This window comes from Dipodomys spectabilis, unplaced genomic scaffold (genome assembly GCF_019054845.1).
Source record: "Dipodomys spectabilis isolate Male_0828 unplaced genomic scaffold, ASM1905484v1 ptg000207l, whole genome shotgun sequence".
Classification (NCBI taxonomy): domain Eukaryota; kingdom Metazoa; phylum Chordata; class Mammalia; order Rodentia; family Heteromyidae; genus Dipodomys; species Dipodomys spectabilis.
The window spans coordinates 5434469-5454785 of record NW_024870884.1 but is presented as its reverse complement, the minus strand read 5'-3'; the positions used below and the strand labels follow the sequence as shown (position 1 = coordinate 5454785).

Below are 20317 nucleotides of genomic sequence, written 5' to 3'. Positions count from 1 at the left end.
CATCTTGTCTCCAATCACAAAATCATATTGGAATTTGAATCCTGTGGTAAACAACTAAAGTTTCCATTGGATATATTTACAAAAAGTTCAATGGAAACATAATAGAAAAATTTCTTTTTTTTTATTTTGTCCAATGAATACTTTATGTCCTTAAATAATTTTGTCTACTTGTGGGGTAACACAAATTTAAATTCATAAATTCTGTAAAACATTTTTTATGAAGTCACTCATGCTTTGATTCATGTCCTTTCCCTTCTTAATTTATAATTTTTGAAACGGCAAATAGAGCTTATGTTACCACAAACATTTCCTTTAATCCAAAAAACGTGTTTTTGCAAAAGCTGCTCAATACAAATAAGGCTATAAATAAAACTTCTTAGTTTTTTTTCTCACATAAGTTTAAATTTGTTACGTTTTAAATAGCGATGTAGTGTTGGAGCTCTTAGAAAATAAAAGGAATGAGAGGAAACTGCACAGTTGTACACATACACTCACGCGCACACACACACAACTTTTTCTATTTGAAGGGAAAAGGGAAAACCAGAGAAATAATGATTTCAATGACTTTAAAAATATTTTTGTACTGTTCTTTAGTGGTTACTGGAGTTTCTCTTTGTATGAAAAGAAATTCATTTGAAGGCATTGATCTTGTGACATTGTACAAAAGCACTGTAGAGTTCCTGTGAAAATTTTACTGTGTTTTATGGTTGCTGCATAAAACTGGAAAAAAAAACAATCCAAATATTGTAGTCATGATTTAATGAAAGGTGACTATCTTAAACTGACTTAATTCAAAATGTCTGGCCTTATTTTAATTTAATGGTTCTGTGTCTAAGCAATAATCTAATTTTAAGCCTTTTGTTTATCCCAAGTAAAGTCAAACAATATGTGCATTTGTTCAGAATAATCTTTGGGTGCCACTTGAGTTGATGTATCCCATTAGAAATAATTAGGGAGCCTCTTTTGGGTAAGCAATCTAAACTGTCTCTTATGATTTGTAGAAATAAAAGGATAAAATTAACTATATATCTCTCCTATTCAAAATTTCACTGTTGAATGTTAACTATTTTCCACATCTTTTCATTTTGGATTTATTGCAGTAACTTTCAGAGGTGGGATCTCTTCCAAATTCTGAGAGCATTTTTACCATAAAAGGCATAAAAATATTTTGCAATCCCCAGGGCAGTAATATGATATTTAAGAGTTTTATATATTTTTAAGAATATAGAAATGAATAAAGTATGAGCTTTCAAAATTAGAACTTCATGCATGGTCCATCAGGAGCAACATTTATTTCAGTTCCTATAATCTGTTGATTATTTTGAAATACAAATGGGACAAGAGGAAAAGAAAAGAAAATTATAGTATAGTCCCTGTTTTCTAAATGCTTGAATTTTATCTGGCTTATTTCTTACAATCTCTTATGAGGAGAGAATGATGCTGTATAACTTCAAATATTTGTATTTCCCCCCAAATTTGTTTGTTGAAGGTTATAGGTCCTGATGTGTGGTTGTAAAATAGTGCATTTGGGAGGTGTAAGTTCTGCAGGCAGAGCTCTTCTGAGTGAAATCAGTGCATTTATAAAAGAAGCCTAAGGGAGTCTGCAGTATTTACCATGTGAGGACGTAGCAAACACACCATCTACAGTGAAGATCAGAGAGAGCCCTTATTAGATGCTTTGTCTACTGATGACTTGACCTTGGACTTCCCAGACTTTATAACTACAGGAAATAAGTTTCGGATACTTAATAATATACCCAGTTTACAATAGTTTTTTTTTCCTCTCCCACTCTTTAGTGGTACTGGGGTTTAAACTTAGTGTAATGCCAGACATTCTACCACTTGAATCATACCTCCAGTTCGTTTTTCTCTAGTTATTTTTGAGATAGGGTCTCATTGTGGGGGGGTCACAAAGAGGATGGCAATTCTTTTTATGTTTCCCACTTTAGCTTGTCAGATAGGCATGACCCATAGAGCTTAGATTGCTGGAGAGAGGATTTCATAAACGCTTGGCTGGATTATGAGTCTCCCACTCTCTGCCCTTGAAGTAGCTAGGGTAGCTAGAATCACAGGTGTGAGTACTCACATCTGTAACAGTTCTTATCCTTACAGTACAAATGGACTGAGACAGGAGTATCTTAGTTTTAAAGAGGAGGAGCCTCGAGTTTAGTGAGGTTGAGTTAATTTGTCCTTTATAAAGGCAGCACATGCAGAGGTGGAATTTAAACACAGATAGAGAAAAAGGAAAGAAAACAAAACATAGAGTGACCACTTCCATTTCATCCTCATTATAACCACTCACTCAATTAGTATCCAGTATGTGCCTGTCTGTGTGAGGCTCTGGAGATGCACAAAGTAGTGATGAGTGCTCCCTCAAGTCTGCAATAGAGCATGCAGTACTAGGTTGCAGGTTCTGAGTAAGGAATGGCCAAAACAAACTCAGTTCTCCTTGTTAATTGAACCGCTGTCTCACATCAGGCCCTTTTGTGTTTATGTTTGCAGGAGTACGAGGCAGATATTATTCCTTTCATTTTGTTGATGAAGATGTAGGGCTTCATAGAGATTAAGAAACTGTCAACCATAATCCAATGACTCAGCGAGGAGCCTGTTCCTTTCAACCAGGCTCAGCTTCTGTGTCAGCTTCTGTGTTTACCTTGTGCCAGATGCAAAGGAACATTCCTGATTTTGTTTGCACTTGGGTGTACAGTCAGATTTTAGTGGACATTTCTTCTGAAAAGAAAAACAAACCTCATTCTAGTGTCTTTTTTCCCCTGACTCATAATATTGTAAAGTTACCTAGTGCTGAAGGAAGGGTAGAACAGTCAGTGGAAGGTGAGTATGGATTGTTAACTCTCACATGGTTTCCAATGCAGACATGGCTCCAGCCATCCCAGGCCCTGCTCAGAAGTCAGCCTGGAGCTCATTCACCAGCAATGATAGCAATCCTCCCATCAACACATCTCAATGTCCTGACGAGGGGAATATGTCCTTTAGACACATGTCCCCCCTTTCCCTAGAGTAATGGGAAAGGATTGAACAGACTATACGTTATTTCATCTTTTCACCAGAATTCTCTATACGATGCTATGGAAATCCTGGCACATCAGCCTAATTGGCTGTAGGGTACTGCCGAGTAGGGACTTCAGTTAATTAATAATTATTTCACTCCTGGGTGCTTAAGCCAATTCTCAAGTACTGAATCCTGAGTGAATGAATCCACGCAAATGCATTCTGCCTACCCAAGTCATTTACCTGTTTTCCATCCTTCCTTGTAAGTTATCTGGATAGCACAAACAACTCAGTTCAGGGTCTCATTGGGAAGGCCAGTTCCCCAAGGCCATTCCTGATATAAATGACTCTTTTATCAAAGTTTTAAGTGAAGACATTCTGAAAACTGAGTAGTTAAGAAGGGTTGAGTAAAGGGACCATTTGTTAAGATGTAGACTGGTTTTGGAGGAAAGTAACGGAGACAATGTAACGCTCCATCTTAGCTCCCTTCTGAGAAAGTAGGAGACTACATAGAGAAGAGAATGTAGACAAGACAAGAATTCTAACTCTCTGCAGAAGACCTTCAACATGCAGTGAGGTAACAGGAAGGAAGGAAGCTGGGAGAACAATAATACGCTTTCCATTTACAGCCCCAGTGGTCCAGCCGAAGACTACTGGGCAAAGGAGCCATTTTTGGATGGCTTCCCCACCCTTGACCTTCTAAAGCAGAAATAGGAAAGAGAGGGTAGAAATGAGTCTAGAGGAGTAAATACAAGCCACTGTTGTAGCCCAGAGGCCAAATATTTAATGTAGGGTTATTTTTGTTATTTAACATGCACCTGGAAACAGTTGTGCTTCAATTATAGCTTTTACCTATGAAATGAATTATATTGGGTAGGGATTGCTTTTATTTTTGTGCAAACAGAACAAGTAAATATTCAGTACTTCATCCAAAGAGTTAATCTTAAGGAACATTTCAAGTTTTGAAAAAATTTACATTTATAGCAGAGTTATGCTCATTTGCATTTAATGATCACATTATTTCAAATACATGCATTATTTAACAAGGAATAACAAACAACTTACCCTTCTCCTTTTTTCAATTTTAGCTTTATAAGTTATTATATGTATGTGTCCATTTTTGTATGTTATATATAACTTGAAACATACATATTAGGTTAGCAATATTTAATATAGAAAAGAAAAAGTATGAAGAAATTGAAAGGGCTGTAAAAGTGATGAATATTTAAGATAATTTTGCTACAGTATTACTTAACATGCACTTTATTTATTTATTTATTTATAGACTGCATGTTTGGGAGGTAATAAAGTTAAACTAGTTTGCATTTTAACTTGAAATTTTCTGAGGGCAATCGATATAAGGACATGCTGTTCTACTTAAAAGGGTTCTAAACACGATCTTTCATTCAAGGCTGTCTTTGGTTCCCTTGAGGATTAAATCAAAGCTTTTGCAGAGAAATTTGGTTCAGTAATTAGGCACATAGTTAATCAGTCCTGTATTAGATATCTTAAACACATGGCCACGCGCTACCTACCTCCTATTCTTGTGAGGGTTACGCGTTAATGCTCGAAGGGCTTAGACAATAACTAGCATTTAATTAATAGTCAACTAACTTAATTTCCTTTGCCTTATACTTTTGCTAATATGTTATCCTTTCATCTCTATCAGAAGATAACTGGCTCAGAAGAGCCTACCTGAGATCTACTGCTCCCCAGTTTAAAGAAAGCTCCCTAATATATTTCCTTCTAGTATCATGAGTATCTGGTACTTTTCTTTTTATAGTACTTGATTTGTAAATATTTGTCTGTGAGTTTACTAAACTGATGTCTGTTTCTCTTGTGGGGCCACTAGTCACATGATAGTTAAAAGTAATATTTGATCCATGGCTCACTCTTATAACCCTAGCTATTCAAGAGGATGAGATGTGAGTATCAGGATTTGAAGCCAGCTCAGGAAGACAAATCTATGAAATTGACTCCAATTAATCAGATAAAAGCCAAAACTGGAGATGTAGCTCAAATATAGAGCATCAGGCTTGAGCGAAATAGCTGAGGGAGTTCTTCAGATCCTGAGTTCAAATTCCAATACTGGTGTGGGGTGCATGCACGCATGCACACACACACATGTGCACACATGAACACACAAATAACATTTGCGCATGAACATACTCGCTGACTGGCATTATGTCCCCAGAGCACTCAAATGGCTGGTTGGCATAACCATATTTGCTCGATAAATGTCTTGAAACTCAGCTGCCAATAAACACTCACCTAACACTTACAAGCAACATATACGCAGACATGCACTTAGACAACAGTGATCTTCTTGAACCTGGTATTGATCCTCAGGGTGCATATTTGTTGAGCTCTAACTGCACTGAAGTTTTGCCATGTAGTATTGAAATGTATGGCTGTACCTACTCCAGAAGCAAAGCAGCACTTGGGTTGTGGTATCGGCCAGCCTCAGGGACCGGGGAAACGTTAGAGTTAGTAGGAGTCAGTCTTGCTTATACAAGGATTAGCTTCAAACACTTAAGCACTTTCCCCTATAACATTAGACTGAGTTGTTAAGAAATATTTTTCAAGTGAATGATTTTCCTTTGCACGATTTTCCTTTGCACAAGTCAAAGGAAATTGATATTTGCTCATGCTATGCACGGGTATTTACTGAGCACCTATTATGTGCAATGGCTTGAGATAGGAACCACTTGTGGTGGAGAATTGGATTTCTTTATACTAAAATCCCTAGGCTTCTCTGTGAATGAAAATCAGCAGAACAGCCAGTGGTCTGTACAGGAGATGGCCAGCCATAGCGGAGCAGAAAATGAGAGTACAAAAAGCGGGGGTGGGGGGTGGGGTGGCAGGGAAGGGGAAGGGTTTGCCTGAAATACAAGACTATAGGAGAACGTTTTGTTACTGTTATGTAAATAAGATGTATTAGTCATTAAAGTGACAAATCACCTAAACCTGGGCAGTTTAAATCAACAGACGTTTAGAATTCTACAGTGGTATAGTTCTGATGGGTGTTGCTGCTTCAGGGTCCCAAGGTTATTGTCCCAGTGATCTAGCAGGCCTGTAGCTCTCCCATGGCTCAGCTGGGGTCGTCTTCTTGCAAACCGGTGTGTGCAGCATTGTGTGCTAACTTTGGCCCTTGGCCATGTCGACCACCCCAGAGGCTCTTGCGCATGCTCACAACACAGCTGCTGGTGTCCCTCAGTGCAAATGTCACAGACAAGAGAGCAACAGACAGGGTGCTTTTGTATGTCCCAATCTTGAGAGAAGTTTCTTCCAGTCTATCTAGAAGACAGATCTCTGCCATACTCTACCCACTAGAAGCAAGGCAAGCCATTTTCAAGAGGAATGCTCCCTTTGGAGGAGAGAAGTATGGCACAATTTGCAAACATACATTAAAAAAAAAACAACTGAGTAAAGTCAAATAAGAGAATATACAGAGCTCTGTGTGACACCAAAGTCTAATAATAAGCTAATAATAAGTCTAACACAAAGTAAGGAATTTCGATTCCCTCAAGTTTCTAGGAACTAACACTGTGTATGTGTGTGTGTGTGTGTGTGTGTGTGTGTGTGTGTAAAAGCCAAGGTGAACCTCAAGGCAATTTAGCTAATGTTAAATTACACATAAACTAACATTGTGACGCATAAGACCTTTAGTTAAGTTAGAAAAGTGGTTTTTAGGAAGGGGCATTGTCTCTGTCAGCATGTTCTACAAGTCAGAAAGACTTCCAAGAACACAGGAGTCTCTCCCGATTATAAACACCCATGCACGATATTTATTTAGGATATTTTGACTTATGTTGAGGAAAAGGTAATTCATCTCAGATCTTCACTCTTTAAATGAAGCAAAATATCTGCACTCATTTGATCTCTTAGTTGAAAGTCCCTAATTCTTTTTTTTTTAATTGTGAAAATACTGTACAGAGGGGTTACAATTACATGGGCAAGATAATGAGTACATTTCTTATCAAGCATTGTAGCCTCCTCCTTTGTTTCCCCTTCCCATCCCTTCCCATCCTCCCCCTGCTCCCTCACCTAACCCTCTTCCCCCCGCTTACCAAAGTTGTACAGTTCATTTTCCACATAACGACTTGTACGTCTCATTGTTGCAATGGGTCCACCTGTATCCCTATTTAAACGATTTGTTTTTTCCCTTCCCCTCCACAAATTATAACAACATCAAATACAGTGAAAGCAGGGATTATACCATGGGGGAGGGACATACAAAGCAACAAAGAAATAATCTTATAAATGTGTTAGAAACAATTGCATGAAAGAAAAAAAAACATTAGAATACATATCTTAGGGTTCATTTCCCTAACATCAACTTATCTGATCTTTTCTGCTTGACTCAGACATATACTAGTTATTGCAAATAAGGGAAACCATGGGACCTATGTTTCTTTGGGCCTGGCTTACTTCACTTAATATAATTTTTTCCAAGTGTTTCCATTTCCTAACAAATGGAGCGATGTCATTTTTTCTGATGGAGGCATAGAATTCCATTGTGTATATATACCACATTTTCTCAATCCATTCATCTACTGAGGGGCATCCGGGTTGGTTCCATATCTTAGCTATGGTAAATAAGGCTGCAATAAACATAGTCGTGCTGGGAGCTTTAGTGTCCCTAATTGTTGAAATTACTATATGTTGAATGAAGACAGGAAAAACTTCCTTGAAAACTTTCCTTGTATGTTCTTCCTGTTTATGATATAGAAAAGGAGAATGAAGGAGGAGGAGGAGCAGAACGAAGAGGAGAGGAGGGGAGAGAGGAGAGAGAGGAAAGAAGAGAAAGGAGAGCAGAGAGGAGAAAGGAGAGAGGAGAGGGGGAAAGGAGTTTCTCCTTAAGTCCTGCCTAGCACATTTATAGGATGCTGCGTGTACCAGGCCTGCAAATCTTGAAGAAAAGGAAAATATGTTGTGACTCTTAGGTTAAATTCTTATTAGTCCCAAAGTTGTGCTCTGGGAACTATGATGCTCCATATTCCTGGTTTAAACTTGCCATTTCTGCTGTGGTCCTTAGCACTTCAAGGCAAACAGAATGAACTGTCAAATACCCGGAACCAAAACCCCCGAAGCCTCTGTATTTCAGCTACACTTGTATTTCTCTTGATGGAGCACACAGATATCTTGCTACAGAGAACTTTGTTGGGCCCCCCACCCCCGGGCCCTGCTTCACTCCTATACAGTCAATAGTGTCCATACAGCTGCATAATTTGCATAGAAAGTTACCCAAATCTGTACTCAGAATACCAATAAGGTGGCCTCTTTCTAAGCATGTTTATTCTCTCTTGATTGACTCTTCACTTGCATGCTTTCTGCACAATGCATACTTATTTGAGAATTCTCAGCCCATCTGTCAAACACTCACCCAGCCTTAAGGGTGGCTTACTAATCAAACTTGAACACTATGGAAACTGGTACATGAGTCCAGCAAAACACAACGGTGACAGCAATCTCTCTAAAGAAAGTAATCAATAGAAATATGCCACCCTAGAGTCTTGGTCAAATTACATTTGATTATATTTGTTAACATGCATTCACCAAGAGTTAGATCCAGCTACATATTCATCGTAGATGGCTTCCTAGTTATTAATGTGCTTTTCTCTTGCCCCTCCAACTCTAGCAGTCCAACATGACTTCCAGCTGGTAGGAAGGAATCCACTTTTTTTTTTTTCTATTAGTTCTGCCATCCAGAGGAACACTGGCTCCTCAGGAAATTTGGATTTTACTAATATGAAGGAGATTTGGATGTGTACTCATAAGATGAAGACAAGATTGTTTAAATTGGAGGTTTTGAAAATCCAAGAAAAAATCCTAAGAAAATGTAGGATAGATGGTCACATGTTTATAGATCATCTAGCCAGATTTCCATTCAGTGTTTTCAATGGTAAAATATTTTTCAACAAGAATCATATTAAATAGTTCCATATTTAAGGGAAATAGAATATATTACTACTACTTCATTTATTTAATGGAAATAGAATATATTACCACTACTTCATTTAAGTAATTTCTGTTCGTCAAGATGTTTTCTGAGAGGTGGTGGTAGGGAAGGGAGAAAGAGCGAAGCTTGACCGTCTGCTTCATATGTCTTCTATTGTACCCCTCTATGTCTGTGTACTACTTCATTATTTAGACTGCATTTATTTAGTCAAGATCCTCCAGTATATGATCCACTTGTGTCTGGTCTGCCATGTGGGAGTTTTTCAGATAAGACAAATCTCTTTTTTGTCTTGCCAGTTCTTTAGATTAGAAGACAGTTATTATATTGACTCTGAATCTTTTCTTCTTTAAAGGAATCTGGTCCTGGAGAATTCAGTTTACTTTTCTCTAAACATTTAACTGTCTCTTTTAAAATGTGGGCTGGTAAGCATGACACATTCTACCTTAGGCATGTCTGGACATCCTAGAAAAGGCTAAGAAGATTGCTTTCTCTTTAAACTTGAGCTTGGATTATTAATGGGTTTTTGTGGGTGTTTATTCATAGAATGGAGACATGTTGGCTTTTGAAAAAGCGCGTGCATAACCTCTACATCCTGCCATGTATTGACTGTGAGTCCCTATGGCTAAGGACTTTGTTTTCTAGGTGTAATTATTGTCACCTGGACAATGTTTAGTGATTTATATGACTTACAGACAATAAGATGTTTATCCTCAAGTACCTATTAAATCTTCATTTGCAATAGAACCTTTTTAGTTGTAAGGAAAAAGCATGTTCCTAATCACATAAACATGAACTGCGTGTCTTCAAAATAAAGCAGACATTCATAATGTTATGCAATCTTGTAAAGTTAAATAGGAAAAAAGAAAAATAAATAGTGGTGATGTACTCATTACCTTGCTCATGTAACTGTAACCCCTCTACAATATTTTCACAATAAAAAAACTTATTTAAAAATAATGGTAAATAATGAAAGGAAAGGGAAGATTTTGATAGTTTAAGCATGTACTCTTAATAAACAGCTACATGATGACTGTTTAAAATAATTTAAGGACATATAGACAGTTGCAAAGAAAAAAATCAAAGCTTCTCTGATCAAATATCAACATCCATAACTACTACTGACACTTCAATGTCTGTCCTTCAGGATTGACTCTCTATGTATATGTGCCTAAGTGTAATACAGAACTACATAGTTCAGTCACAATTGGACATTTATTAGCCTGTTGTAATTCACATAATCATTATGCTATGAATAACAGTCCATATCCCACTCTAAATACAGCACTACACGAGTGTTTCTTTTTGACTCTACTGGGGTTTTGAACTCAGTGCCTAGCGCTTGCTCGGCAATCACTCTAGTGGTGAGCCATGCTTCCGGCTGTTTTTTGTTGGTCATGTTTAAGATAGGATTTCACTTCCTTCCCATGAGTGTGCCTAGACCATGATCCATCTATCTTAGACTTCCTGCTTCAGGGACTTGTGCTGAGAGTTGATGTGGTGACAGGCACAAGCTATCACCCCCAGCTTTCCTCCATTGAAATGGAGTCTCGTGTACTTTACTGCCCAGGTTGCCCTGGAGTCACAGCTGAACGAATCTCAGCCTCCTGCATAGTTTGGGATGACAGATGCATGCCATACCCAGCTATTGGCTGAGCAGAAGTCTCCCAAACTTCTCTGGATTAGCCATTGACCTTGATCTTCCCATTGTCAGACACTCAGCAGCTATGGTTCCAAGTGTGAGCCACTGCCACTGGGTTTGGGTAATTTTATTTTTTATTGATTGACAATTATAAAATGGTGCCACAAATTTTAAACTTCTTTCTAATGACAGACATTTAGGCACTATCCAGTGTTCTTTTGCTACTATAAGCAAACATATTCACTCACATCTCTGCCTAGTATCTTAATATATATTTCCAATGATAAACACATTCTACAATTCTATGTATTTTGAAAAATTTGTTTTCTGGAAACATTAACAATTTATATGCTCCCAGAAAAGAGTGTCAAGTCACCAGAGCCTCACAAGATAGTATTCTATCATATAAACTCTAGAGAATTTGGTCATCTCAATTTAATTTTCATTCAATAAACACTTTCATGTGTTTATTGGCTGTTTACATATCTTCACTTATAAATATGCTTTATTAGTTTTTCCTTTAGCATAATAACCTATATCATATTGACTTTTTTCTGTTGGTTGTAGGGCTTGAACTCAGGGCCTGGGTGCTATCCTTGAGCCTCTTTGGGCTCAAGGCTATAACACTTTGAGCCACAGTGCCACTTTCCATGTTTTTGAGTGGTTAATTGGAGAAAAGAGTCTCACGGGGACTTTTCTGCCTGGGCTGGCTTCAAACCACAATCCTCAGATCTCAGCATCCTGTGTGTGCAGCTAGGATTTTACACATGAGCCATTGGTGCCTGCTATCATATTAATTTTTAAGATAATATTATATAGATTATTAGGACATATTTCTCTGACAATTATACTGATTTTTTACATTTATGATTTTGAAATACATAGTAAATATTAATTAATCTTAGAGCCTTCAGTTATAATGAATTATATTTAGACATTTCCCAAGGTACATAAAACAAATTTTTCATAATTAAAAACAAGTAGAATAAACACATTTTCTTCTAGTGGCAGCTTTTAATTTCTTGGTAATAGACTTAATAATTGAGAACTTGAAAGACTGACTTAGGATTTCAATCTACATCCCAATAATATTTTGCAAACACAATGTTCTACAATTAGAACTAACATAAAACTTTCCTTCTCTTATATTACTTAATCTAGTAGAAAATTATTGAACACTAATTGAGTGTAAATAGTTCCCATGTTGAGAAAAACAAGAGAAACAGTAGCTACTCTGATATCGTGGATCAGTATAATTAGTTTCATGAAATGTAGATCTGTAACTGGAAAGCAATTTCTAAGAGAGGACATGATAACAATACTCTTGAGAAGGGTATTTTATGCTGAAAGCATGAAAAGTAACCTAAGTGGAATTTCACCCCCTGTATTCTTCTCTCCCTTTTTTTTCCTCTTCAAGAAGGGTCTGACTGAGCGTTGAAAAAATATTGGCTTGGGGTTGGCAAAGGGAGCATTTGAGGAAGTAGGAAAGAATTTTTACTTCCAGGCAAAAGTCAGTAGGAAAGCTGTACTTGTAAAAAGAACAACTTAGTTCAGCAAGGAATGGGTCACTGAGGAGTTGAGATTGAAACTAGTGAACACAGACAGAAACACTTGACTGACAGGGTGGGCTGAGGTGTCATGTGATCCGTGGTGGAAGCTATCTTTAAATCATGCTCCTACCATTTGTCAATTGTTTTGCTGGAGACAGATCCCTTGGATTTCTCTTAAAAGATTTATATTTAGGAAAACATGATTATTTTTTTTCTGCTTTGGAGAGAAAGGACTAGAGTGAAGTTTGATAAATTGTATACTGAAGCTTCAACCATTTTCTTCAAATGATAGATTCTAACATCAGTTAGTCACACATGCCAGGTAGAGATGATAGAGTTATTTTAACACAACAACTTCTGATTGATTTCCTTTAGCAACACCCAATGTGAGCAGGTCAAACTACAAATTATGTGCTCTAGGATTTTCCCCTTCCAGCAGTTTGCTAATAGGATCATCCAACAAGACGAAAGCCTTTTGCAAGATTAAAAGCATTATCTGGATAACTTTAGCTTATTTTGATAAGAACATCTCAAGGGTGACATGAAGAGGAAAAGGGCATCTATGCAGCTGTACTTTAGTCACTTCTTACTTTCCAAAATTTGATCAGACATGCTGTGCTTTTTTTTTTTTTCCCCCTGTCTGTTTTTCTTTAAAAGGCTTGTTTGTATAACATTCATATTTTGTTTAGTCAGAAAGCCATAACTTTATCATTTAAAGAAAAAAGTGATGCTTCTATCTGGTTATTTTTCCTTTGAGAGCTTATAATTTTTTAAGTGTGGAGTCATTAATGCCCATGATCCGTGTGGGTTTTGAAATGAAAGGGGAAAAATGGTTTTCTTTATTTTGTGTGTTTTCAGAATGTGAAATGTTACACAGTTGACATCCACTGGTTTTTAGAGAGGTCTGAATTTCCTGTATTTGCTGACTTTAAGTGGTATTATTTTGGGTTATGAAAGGTTGCCAAAAGTATGACTCTAGGCAAAGTAACCACTTAGGTATATTTATGATTCTCTTTAAATATCTTTCTAAGTCTGTCATGTTAATAATAATTAGACCCTGGTACTGTACTCCTTGTGAAAACAGATCTTTCACCCAAATCTTTTCAGTCTACACAGTGACTAGCACCATAGTGATCCAGAAAACACCATGAAGGCTGCCTCCTGGAGGTGTGCAAGGGAGTTCATCTATTGAATGAAGTTCTGCAGCACATTCAGCATACTGGCTTGAGTGACTAGAAATAAAACTACACCTATCTATAGCATTTTGTAGAGAAAAGAAATTACTGTATTAAAATAGACTGTTATATGAGATATCAAATTTCTGAATGCAAATATACATGTGTGTGTGCCTGTGCTTAGATACATTAGTATAATAATATAATCTTTTTTTTTTTTTTTTTTTTGTCGGTCATGGGGCTTGAACTCTGCGCCTGGGCGCTGTCCCTGTGCTCTTCAGCTCAAGGCAAGCGCTCTACCGCTTGAGCCACAGCACCACTTCTGGTTTTCTAGTGGTTTATTGGAGATAAAGAGTTCTCATGGACTTTTCTGGCTGGGCTGTATCTGAACCGTGATCCTCATATCTCAGCCTCCTGAGTAGCTAGGATTACAGGCGTGAGCCACCGGCGCCCGGCAAATAATAATATAACCTTTGAAAGTGTACATGATCTAAGATTTGATGTCACTTTAGTGAAATTAAACTCAGCCAATATTTTAAAATGTGATATATAGATGCATAATTCATGATATCAATTTTATTTTCCTAGGGAAAATTTGAGATGTTACCACACAACATCAGACTTTTACTTCATAAATGACTAAACTTCACTTACAGTTAAAATTTAAATATGGCAGCAATATATTTGGAAAGTAACTTCATGTACTGAGAGTTCACCTTTTTTTTCTTTTTAATCTGTTCAGTCTTTGTCTTCTTAAAAATATAGATAATGTTGTTCTTACCAACTCTAGCCATCACCATGCTTGGGAGTGTGCATGGTGATTTTTTTGTGTGACAGGAACTGGTTATGAAAAAATGTTGATATATCTGGAGTGCAGAACAATTTTGTTTTACTTTAATGGAGGTTAAGACTACACACAGCTAATGTAAATACAGCAGGAACCCAGACCATTTGAAGCTGAAATCTAGTCCATATAAGGGCTGAATTTATAAAATAAGGTTCCTTATTGGGTAGTACTCAACTTTTGGGATTAACTACATCTTCTCCCTTTTCAGTTTCTCCACATGTCTACCAAATCTTTACTTTTTAGCTTCCGAATTTGTCACTTTTATTAAGCTGCTATGGCTGAATCTAAGAATGCATTTCCAAATGTTGGACCTACCTCTTGGATTCATAATGTTTTTGAGCCTTGTCAGCTAAACTCTCAAGTAGTGAAGATTTTTAATACCCTAAAAAGTGTTCTTATTTTAAGGGTTGGACCAAACATATCCCATTATGGGATATGTCCACTATTAGAGCAAATGGATCATAATAAGATTTGGTATAAGGTGGATATCTAACTTGTTAGATAGTAAGCCAACTGTCTCAACTGATTTGTGGAATTGTGTATGCCATGGATTACAAAAACCCCATGAGCATTTAGTTTAATTCTAAACTTCATGTTTAAGAAGAATCAACACTAAAAATCAAATACTGGAAAAGTCCTGGACCATCTAGGAGATTTGTTGGCAAGATTCCTTGCCAATCAAATCTTCAAAGGTCATTTTGCCATGTAAGATAACATATTCACAAGTTCCTAGAATTGATATAGGTTCATGGTCAAATCTACAGGTAGTGTCCATATGTGCCTGGCCATAACATTTCTCTTTTGTGTTTGTAGAGTGCTTTATTTGGCTATTTGAAGTATGGTATATTTGTCTGCTTTTCTTTACTACAAAAAAATTCTAAAGCAGGCTAACTTTACAAAGACCTGTATTTAGCACATGGTTTTGTAGATTTCAGGGCAAGATGCCTGCTATGATGGGGACCTCAAAGAAGACTGTGGATTGCATTCTAATGGCTGGAGTATATGTGAAAGAATGAGGTCATATCCAGAAACCGGAAGCCAGAGAGAGACTAGTTTTCTACAAACCTTTCTAATGCCCTAACCCACCTTTTAAAGGATCCCTTAAGCTCTCACATCATAATACTGGAGGATCATGAAACTTTGGGATATGTACCCAGTCCCTATCCAAGCTATGTTCCAAAAATGATACCTTTGTTAAAACTGGATTCAATATATTTTAATCTATGAGTTCCTCTCTTACATTTTTTTTAAAGATTTCCTTGCAATTTATTTGTTGAAGATTCCACATCTTTTTTTTTGGACAGTCATGGGGTGTGAACTCTGGACCTGGGCACTGTCCCTCAGCTCTTCAGCTCAAGGCGAGCACTTTACCGCTAGAGCCACAGCGCCACTTCCTGTTTTCTAGTGGTTTATTAGGGATAAGAGGACTTTCCTGCCCAGGCTGGCTTTGAACCGTGATACTCAGATCTCAGTCTCCTGAGTAGCTAGGATTACAGGCGAGAGCCACCGGCCCCGGCTAAGATTCCACATCTTCTATTATGATTCCTCGGTTGCTAATTACACTTCTGTGATATCATTAACATTTTCCTGTCTTCAATATTTTCAGGAGATTCACCAGTCCAAATGTTGAGCAAGGGCAATAAATGGTTTTGTATAATTGTATTAAGATGCAAACACTGCTTTGTTTCTTCTTGTATTCCTCAGACATTGAACACCAATGTTGAGTTCTGTTAGTTCCACTGGTTTATTAATGGCTGACAAACAGTGACCTTCCACGTCATCATTCTGTTTTGATTTATGAACTGATGCTCCTATAGAGGGCTTACCTTATTTCTTTTGTTCCAATGATCCCTCTACAATTAAGAAAGATACTAAATCTCATTGAAGTTATCTAAATCGAATGCTTGTCTGAATGATTCTCAATTCAGAAGTATTCATCTGGTTGCCATGTGGCCCTTCTTTGGACCCAGACACTGAGATCAGCATGAATCATCACACATTAGAGGGTTGAGCTCAGCCTTTCTCTACGATAGACTGTTAACTTACAAAACAGATTTTTGCACTAGGAAAATATTTCAGACAGATCCAAAATGCCATAAAAATACTATTATACAATAAATGTGGTTATAATCCATTAAAATTCTGTAAGAGACCTAACTCTTGTAGACCCAGTATCCTTTCCTTCAATTTTTTTATAACTCTGGTCAACTTAGAGAAGACACAGGAAGCAACAGAAAATAGAGAAGCCAATCTGTTTAGTTCATCAATTTATCTTCTCACAAGCATAAATGTCACCCAGTGCCCTTATAATATAGAAGAAAGCCATGCTTGTTTCATTAACAAAGCAATAGTGTAGAATTTTTTCACCATGACTACAACACTTATGCTTCTGTTCAAGCCACTATCCTTCCCCAGAGTTACAATGAACACATGAGAGGAACTTATATTCCAAACTAATAATTATTTCCATACATTACTGTAATGTAATTCTGAAATAAAAATTTTTTGCGGTGAAACTTTCTCAAGCGATGTCTAATTTAACTATGTCATGAGGGGATTATAAAAAAAAATTGAGCAAAGTCAAAAGCAGAAAGGTTAAGCATTTTCCTGGAACTCAAGTGTATGATGTCTGAATTTTTGCAAGTACTTGGGATTGGGAGGTAGGATAAGAGACCTTAGGGTTGTTTGTTTTTTGTTTGTTTTTGTTTTTTTGGGTCCGGTCATGGGGCCTGAACTCTGGGCCTGGGTGCTATCCCTCAGCTCTTCAGCTCAAGGCTAGTGCTCTACCACTTGAGCCACAACACCACTTCCGGCTTTTTTCTTCTTTCTTATGTGGTGCTGAGGAATCGAACCCAGGGCCTCAGGCATGCAAGGCAAGCACTCTACTACTGAGCTACCTTCCCAGCCCCATCAGGGTTGTTTTTCTTAAAGTAAGCAATTTATATGTTCCAGAATAACAGCACATTTAGGAAGATAGAATAGCTGTCACATTCCATGTAACATGCTACTCCTGCTTAATACCAAGAAAGATCTGAAGTCAATGTGAGTAACCTCCCACTCCATCGTTTCTGATGGTGATGGCTGCTGTCCTGACACTTTGAAGAGACAATGATGCCTCTCACAGTGACTGAGAACCCACAGGACCTTTTAAGTCTCCTTAATGTGTTGTTCTACTCAGGATTCATCCCCAGTAATTACAAATACGTGATTATCCGGGAAGTGTTTAAAAGTATCTCTAGAGGTAGCCCATTTATTGCAGGACTTCTGTTCTGTGAACTGCCAATTAATACGTTATTTAGTATGAGGGGTTTATTGTGTCCTGTTTGATGCGTTAGGCTGTCACACATCAAAGAAGAACAACAGCGATCCCTGTCTTCAGGAAAATTACTGTTGCACGGACTCAATTGGGCCACGAGAAGCAATTAGAAAATTATATAACAGTGCATATTGTATAACATCTTTGCTGGCACCTTTACAGTAGCCACATTTCAGCAAGCAGAAACTAACTGAAATAAAATCATAGGCTGTGATTTCAGGGTTTGTCCCACCCTTTTTGTTTGAGATACGGTTGCAATTAAGGTAGATTTGCTTCTGTGAAGAAGCGGGATTTGATTAGCTCTTAAAAATGAGTAGGCTGAAAATAAATGGGAAATGAGAAGATATTTAACTGAATTAATTTATCTCATTTTCCCTGATTTTATTTATATGAAGACATACAAACCCCATTCTACTGAGCTTTGTCAAATAATCCATAAATTCTTAAAGTACACGTGATTAACAATGCTTCTAATGCCAAAAGACAGCTTATTTTCTTAATCCAAAGCTCACTTTATATAATCATTCTTTTGCAAACGACTAGTTGGTTACATTAACATTTGAGTAATCTCCACAAGAAGTTGCTTTGAGCAGTTAAAATACCCAGATGCTGATCGGCGTGCATTAAGTGATTCGGCTTAATTGGTTTCGTCTAGATAAATTACTTACCTCGGTTCCAATCACGATTTCTTCTCTTGGAGAGAAAAACAAAAACTCATAGAGCTTGTAGTGTTGAAATAAACTGAAATACAAAATAAACATGCAAATCATCATGCATTTATTTCAGGAAAAAAGAAAAGGCATAAAGGCATTTATTAAAGTTCATACTGATCAAGCTATAGACATTATAAATAGGAATACATAATTAACTAACTTCTTTATTCCTCCAATAATTAATTCAGAACTTAGGAGACATTGATAATATATAACCTGGTACCTGGAATAATCACCCATTTGTGATGCTCAGATAGTTCTGAAATAAAGAAGCGAGTAGATAACAACTTAAAATTTTCTGGCCTAAGACCTATAATACATCATCCCTATGGCCTAAAATTTCACATTATTTGCTAGATTTTTCCCCCTCCAAACTGGAATAGTTTCTTCTGGTATGAATGGCATTGAATTCTATAATCTAATTCTGCATCAATTACTTCTTCTTAAGTATCCAAATTGTTTTAGGGTTAAGTTAATTTCAAATAACAAAAATGCAATATGAACTGGAACTCATTTAGAAGATGTCCGATTATCCTGGAGAATATTCAGTCACACACGGAGTGGAATAGATTTAAGATGGCTCCTTTCCTGACTTCCTGAAAATCAGGTGGCCAATGAATACAAACTACTGAGAGCGAAAGGATAGGAATTCCTGAAAATAAATACTTCCAGTAAGTTTAAAAGCTCAGCAATGTATCACTGAAAGTTAAAATTTCACCGAAGGGCTGACTGCTAATATCCTGTTTGTGATAATATTTGAATTTTTCTAATTCTCTTCCTGCTGGTTGGGAAAATTAATAGACTCATAATATAGCAAAACACCCAAGAACAAAAAAAATTGTCTTAGTGGTTTCTCTTTCACTCTGGTGCCTTTTGCTATTTAAGAAAATTGATTTTAATATAACTGAGAAATTAACATTTGCAAAATGTAGCTACAGAGCATGTATAATAATGGCTTCTCCTGAATGCTGTAATGGATCAAAGTTTCAATTCATTTGAAATCAATGAAAAAATCCTCAGGCAGCTGTGTCCCTCTGAGTTATATTAGCAGTTGATCTCACTACTAACACAACCCATTAAAAGTGAAGGGTGTGTGGACTCAGTCATGTTTTTCTTTAACCCTATACACTTGAATTATTAACATTCATGAAAGTAACAGCTTTTTTATCACTTTGATTTGATGGATAGAAAGATACATTAAAATTAATGAAGTTGATACTTCATTGAAGCAAAACTAATTCAGACGTCATGACATTACACTGTCATGATATTACACTGGCAATAACCAATTTTCAGTAGAAAAATTATAGACTAGGGCTAGGTATGGTGGCTCATACCTGTAAACCCAATGATTTAGGAGGCAAATATTGGGAAGAGCAAGGTTTAAGTCCAACCTGGGCAAAAGGAAAGGGATGGTAGGGGAAAAACAAAGGAGGAGGTAACAATGCTTGATAGGAAATGTTCTCATTACTTTGCTCATCTAACTGTAACCCCTCTGTACAGCATTTTTACAATAAAAACATATTAAAAAAAGAAAACCCCTGTCTCAATAAACTAGACTTAGTGGTGCACATCTATAATCCCAGCTAAACGGGGGGAGCACTGACTTGGAGCTAGCCCTAGGCAGAAAGGTAAGACCTAATCCGAAAAATAAGTAAAGCAGAAAATGGCTGGGGGGGAATGGTCCAGTGCAGATCACCTCCCTAGCAAGTGTGAGTCCCTGAGTTCAAATCTCAGCACTGTCAAAAAAGAAAAAAAATATTAAAGACTATTTTTTGAAAATGGCTTGTCATTTTCAAAAACAAGAATATTTCCCTTTTGCCATGCTGAGACACACAAAGAGCTTAATTTGTACATTTTTGAACGCAGTATCATAATCTTTCAACCTTATTTCCCTCATTGCATATAGGAGTTAGGATCTCTTGTACTAGGGTGATATTACACAATAAAAAATAACATCCAGGACTTGGATATGGTGGTTAGAGTAGGCAGGACTGGGTGGGTGTACCATGGGAGGAACCTGAGGGGGCACTTTCCCCAGGGCAGGTCAAACAGCTTCCCTTTTCCTGTTTCACCCTCCACGTTTCCTAAGGAGGTGTTGGGTAG

The 20317-nt window shown here is 37.1% G+C and overlaps 1 protein-coding gene across 1 annotated transcript in view; it reads right to left on the bottom strand.

The window, feature by feature from the left end:
* Cabcoco1 (ciliary associated calcium binding coiled-coil 1) overlaps window positions 1-20317 on the bottom strand; it is a 101138-nt gene that overhangs the window by 50320 nt on the left and 30501 nt on the right. The window contains exon 5 of the mRNA XM_042696468.1: window positions 18167-18239. Within this exon, the coding sequence (XP_042552402.1) occupies window positions 18167-18239 (73 nt within the window). The remainder of the gene's footprint in view (window positions 1-18166; window positions 18240-20317) is intronic.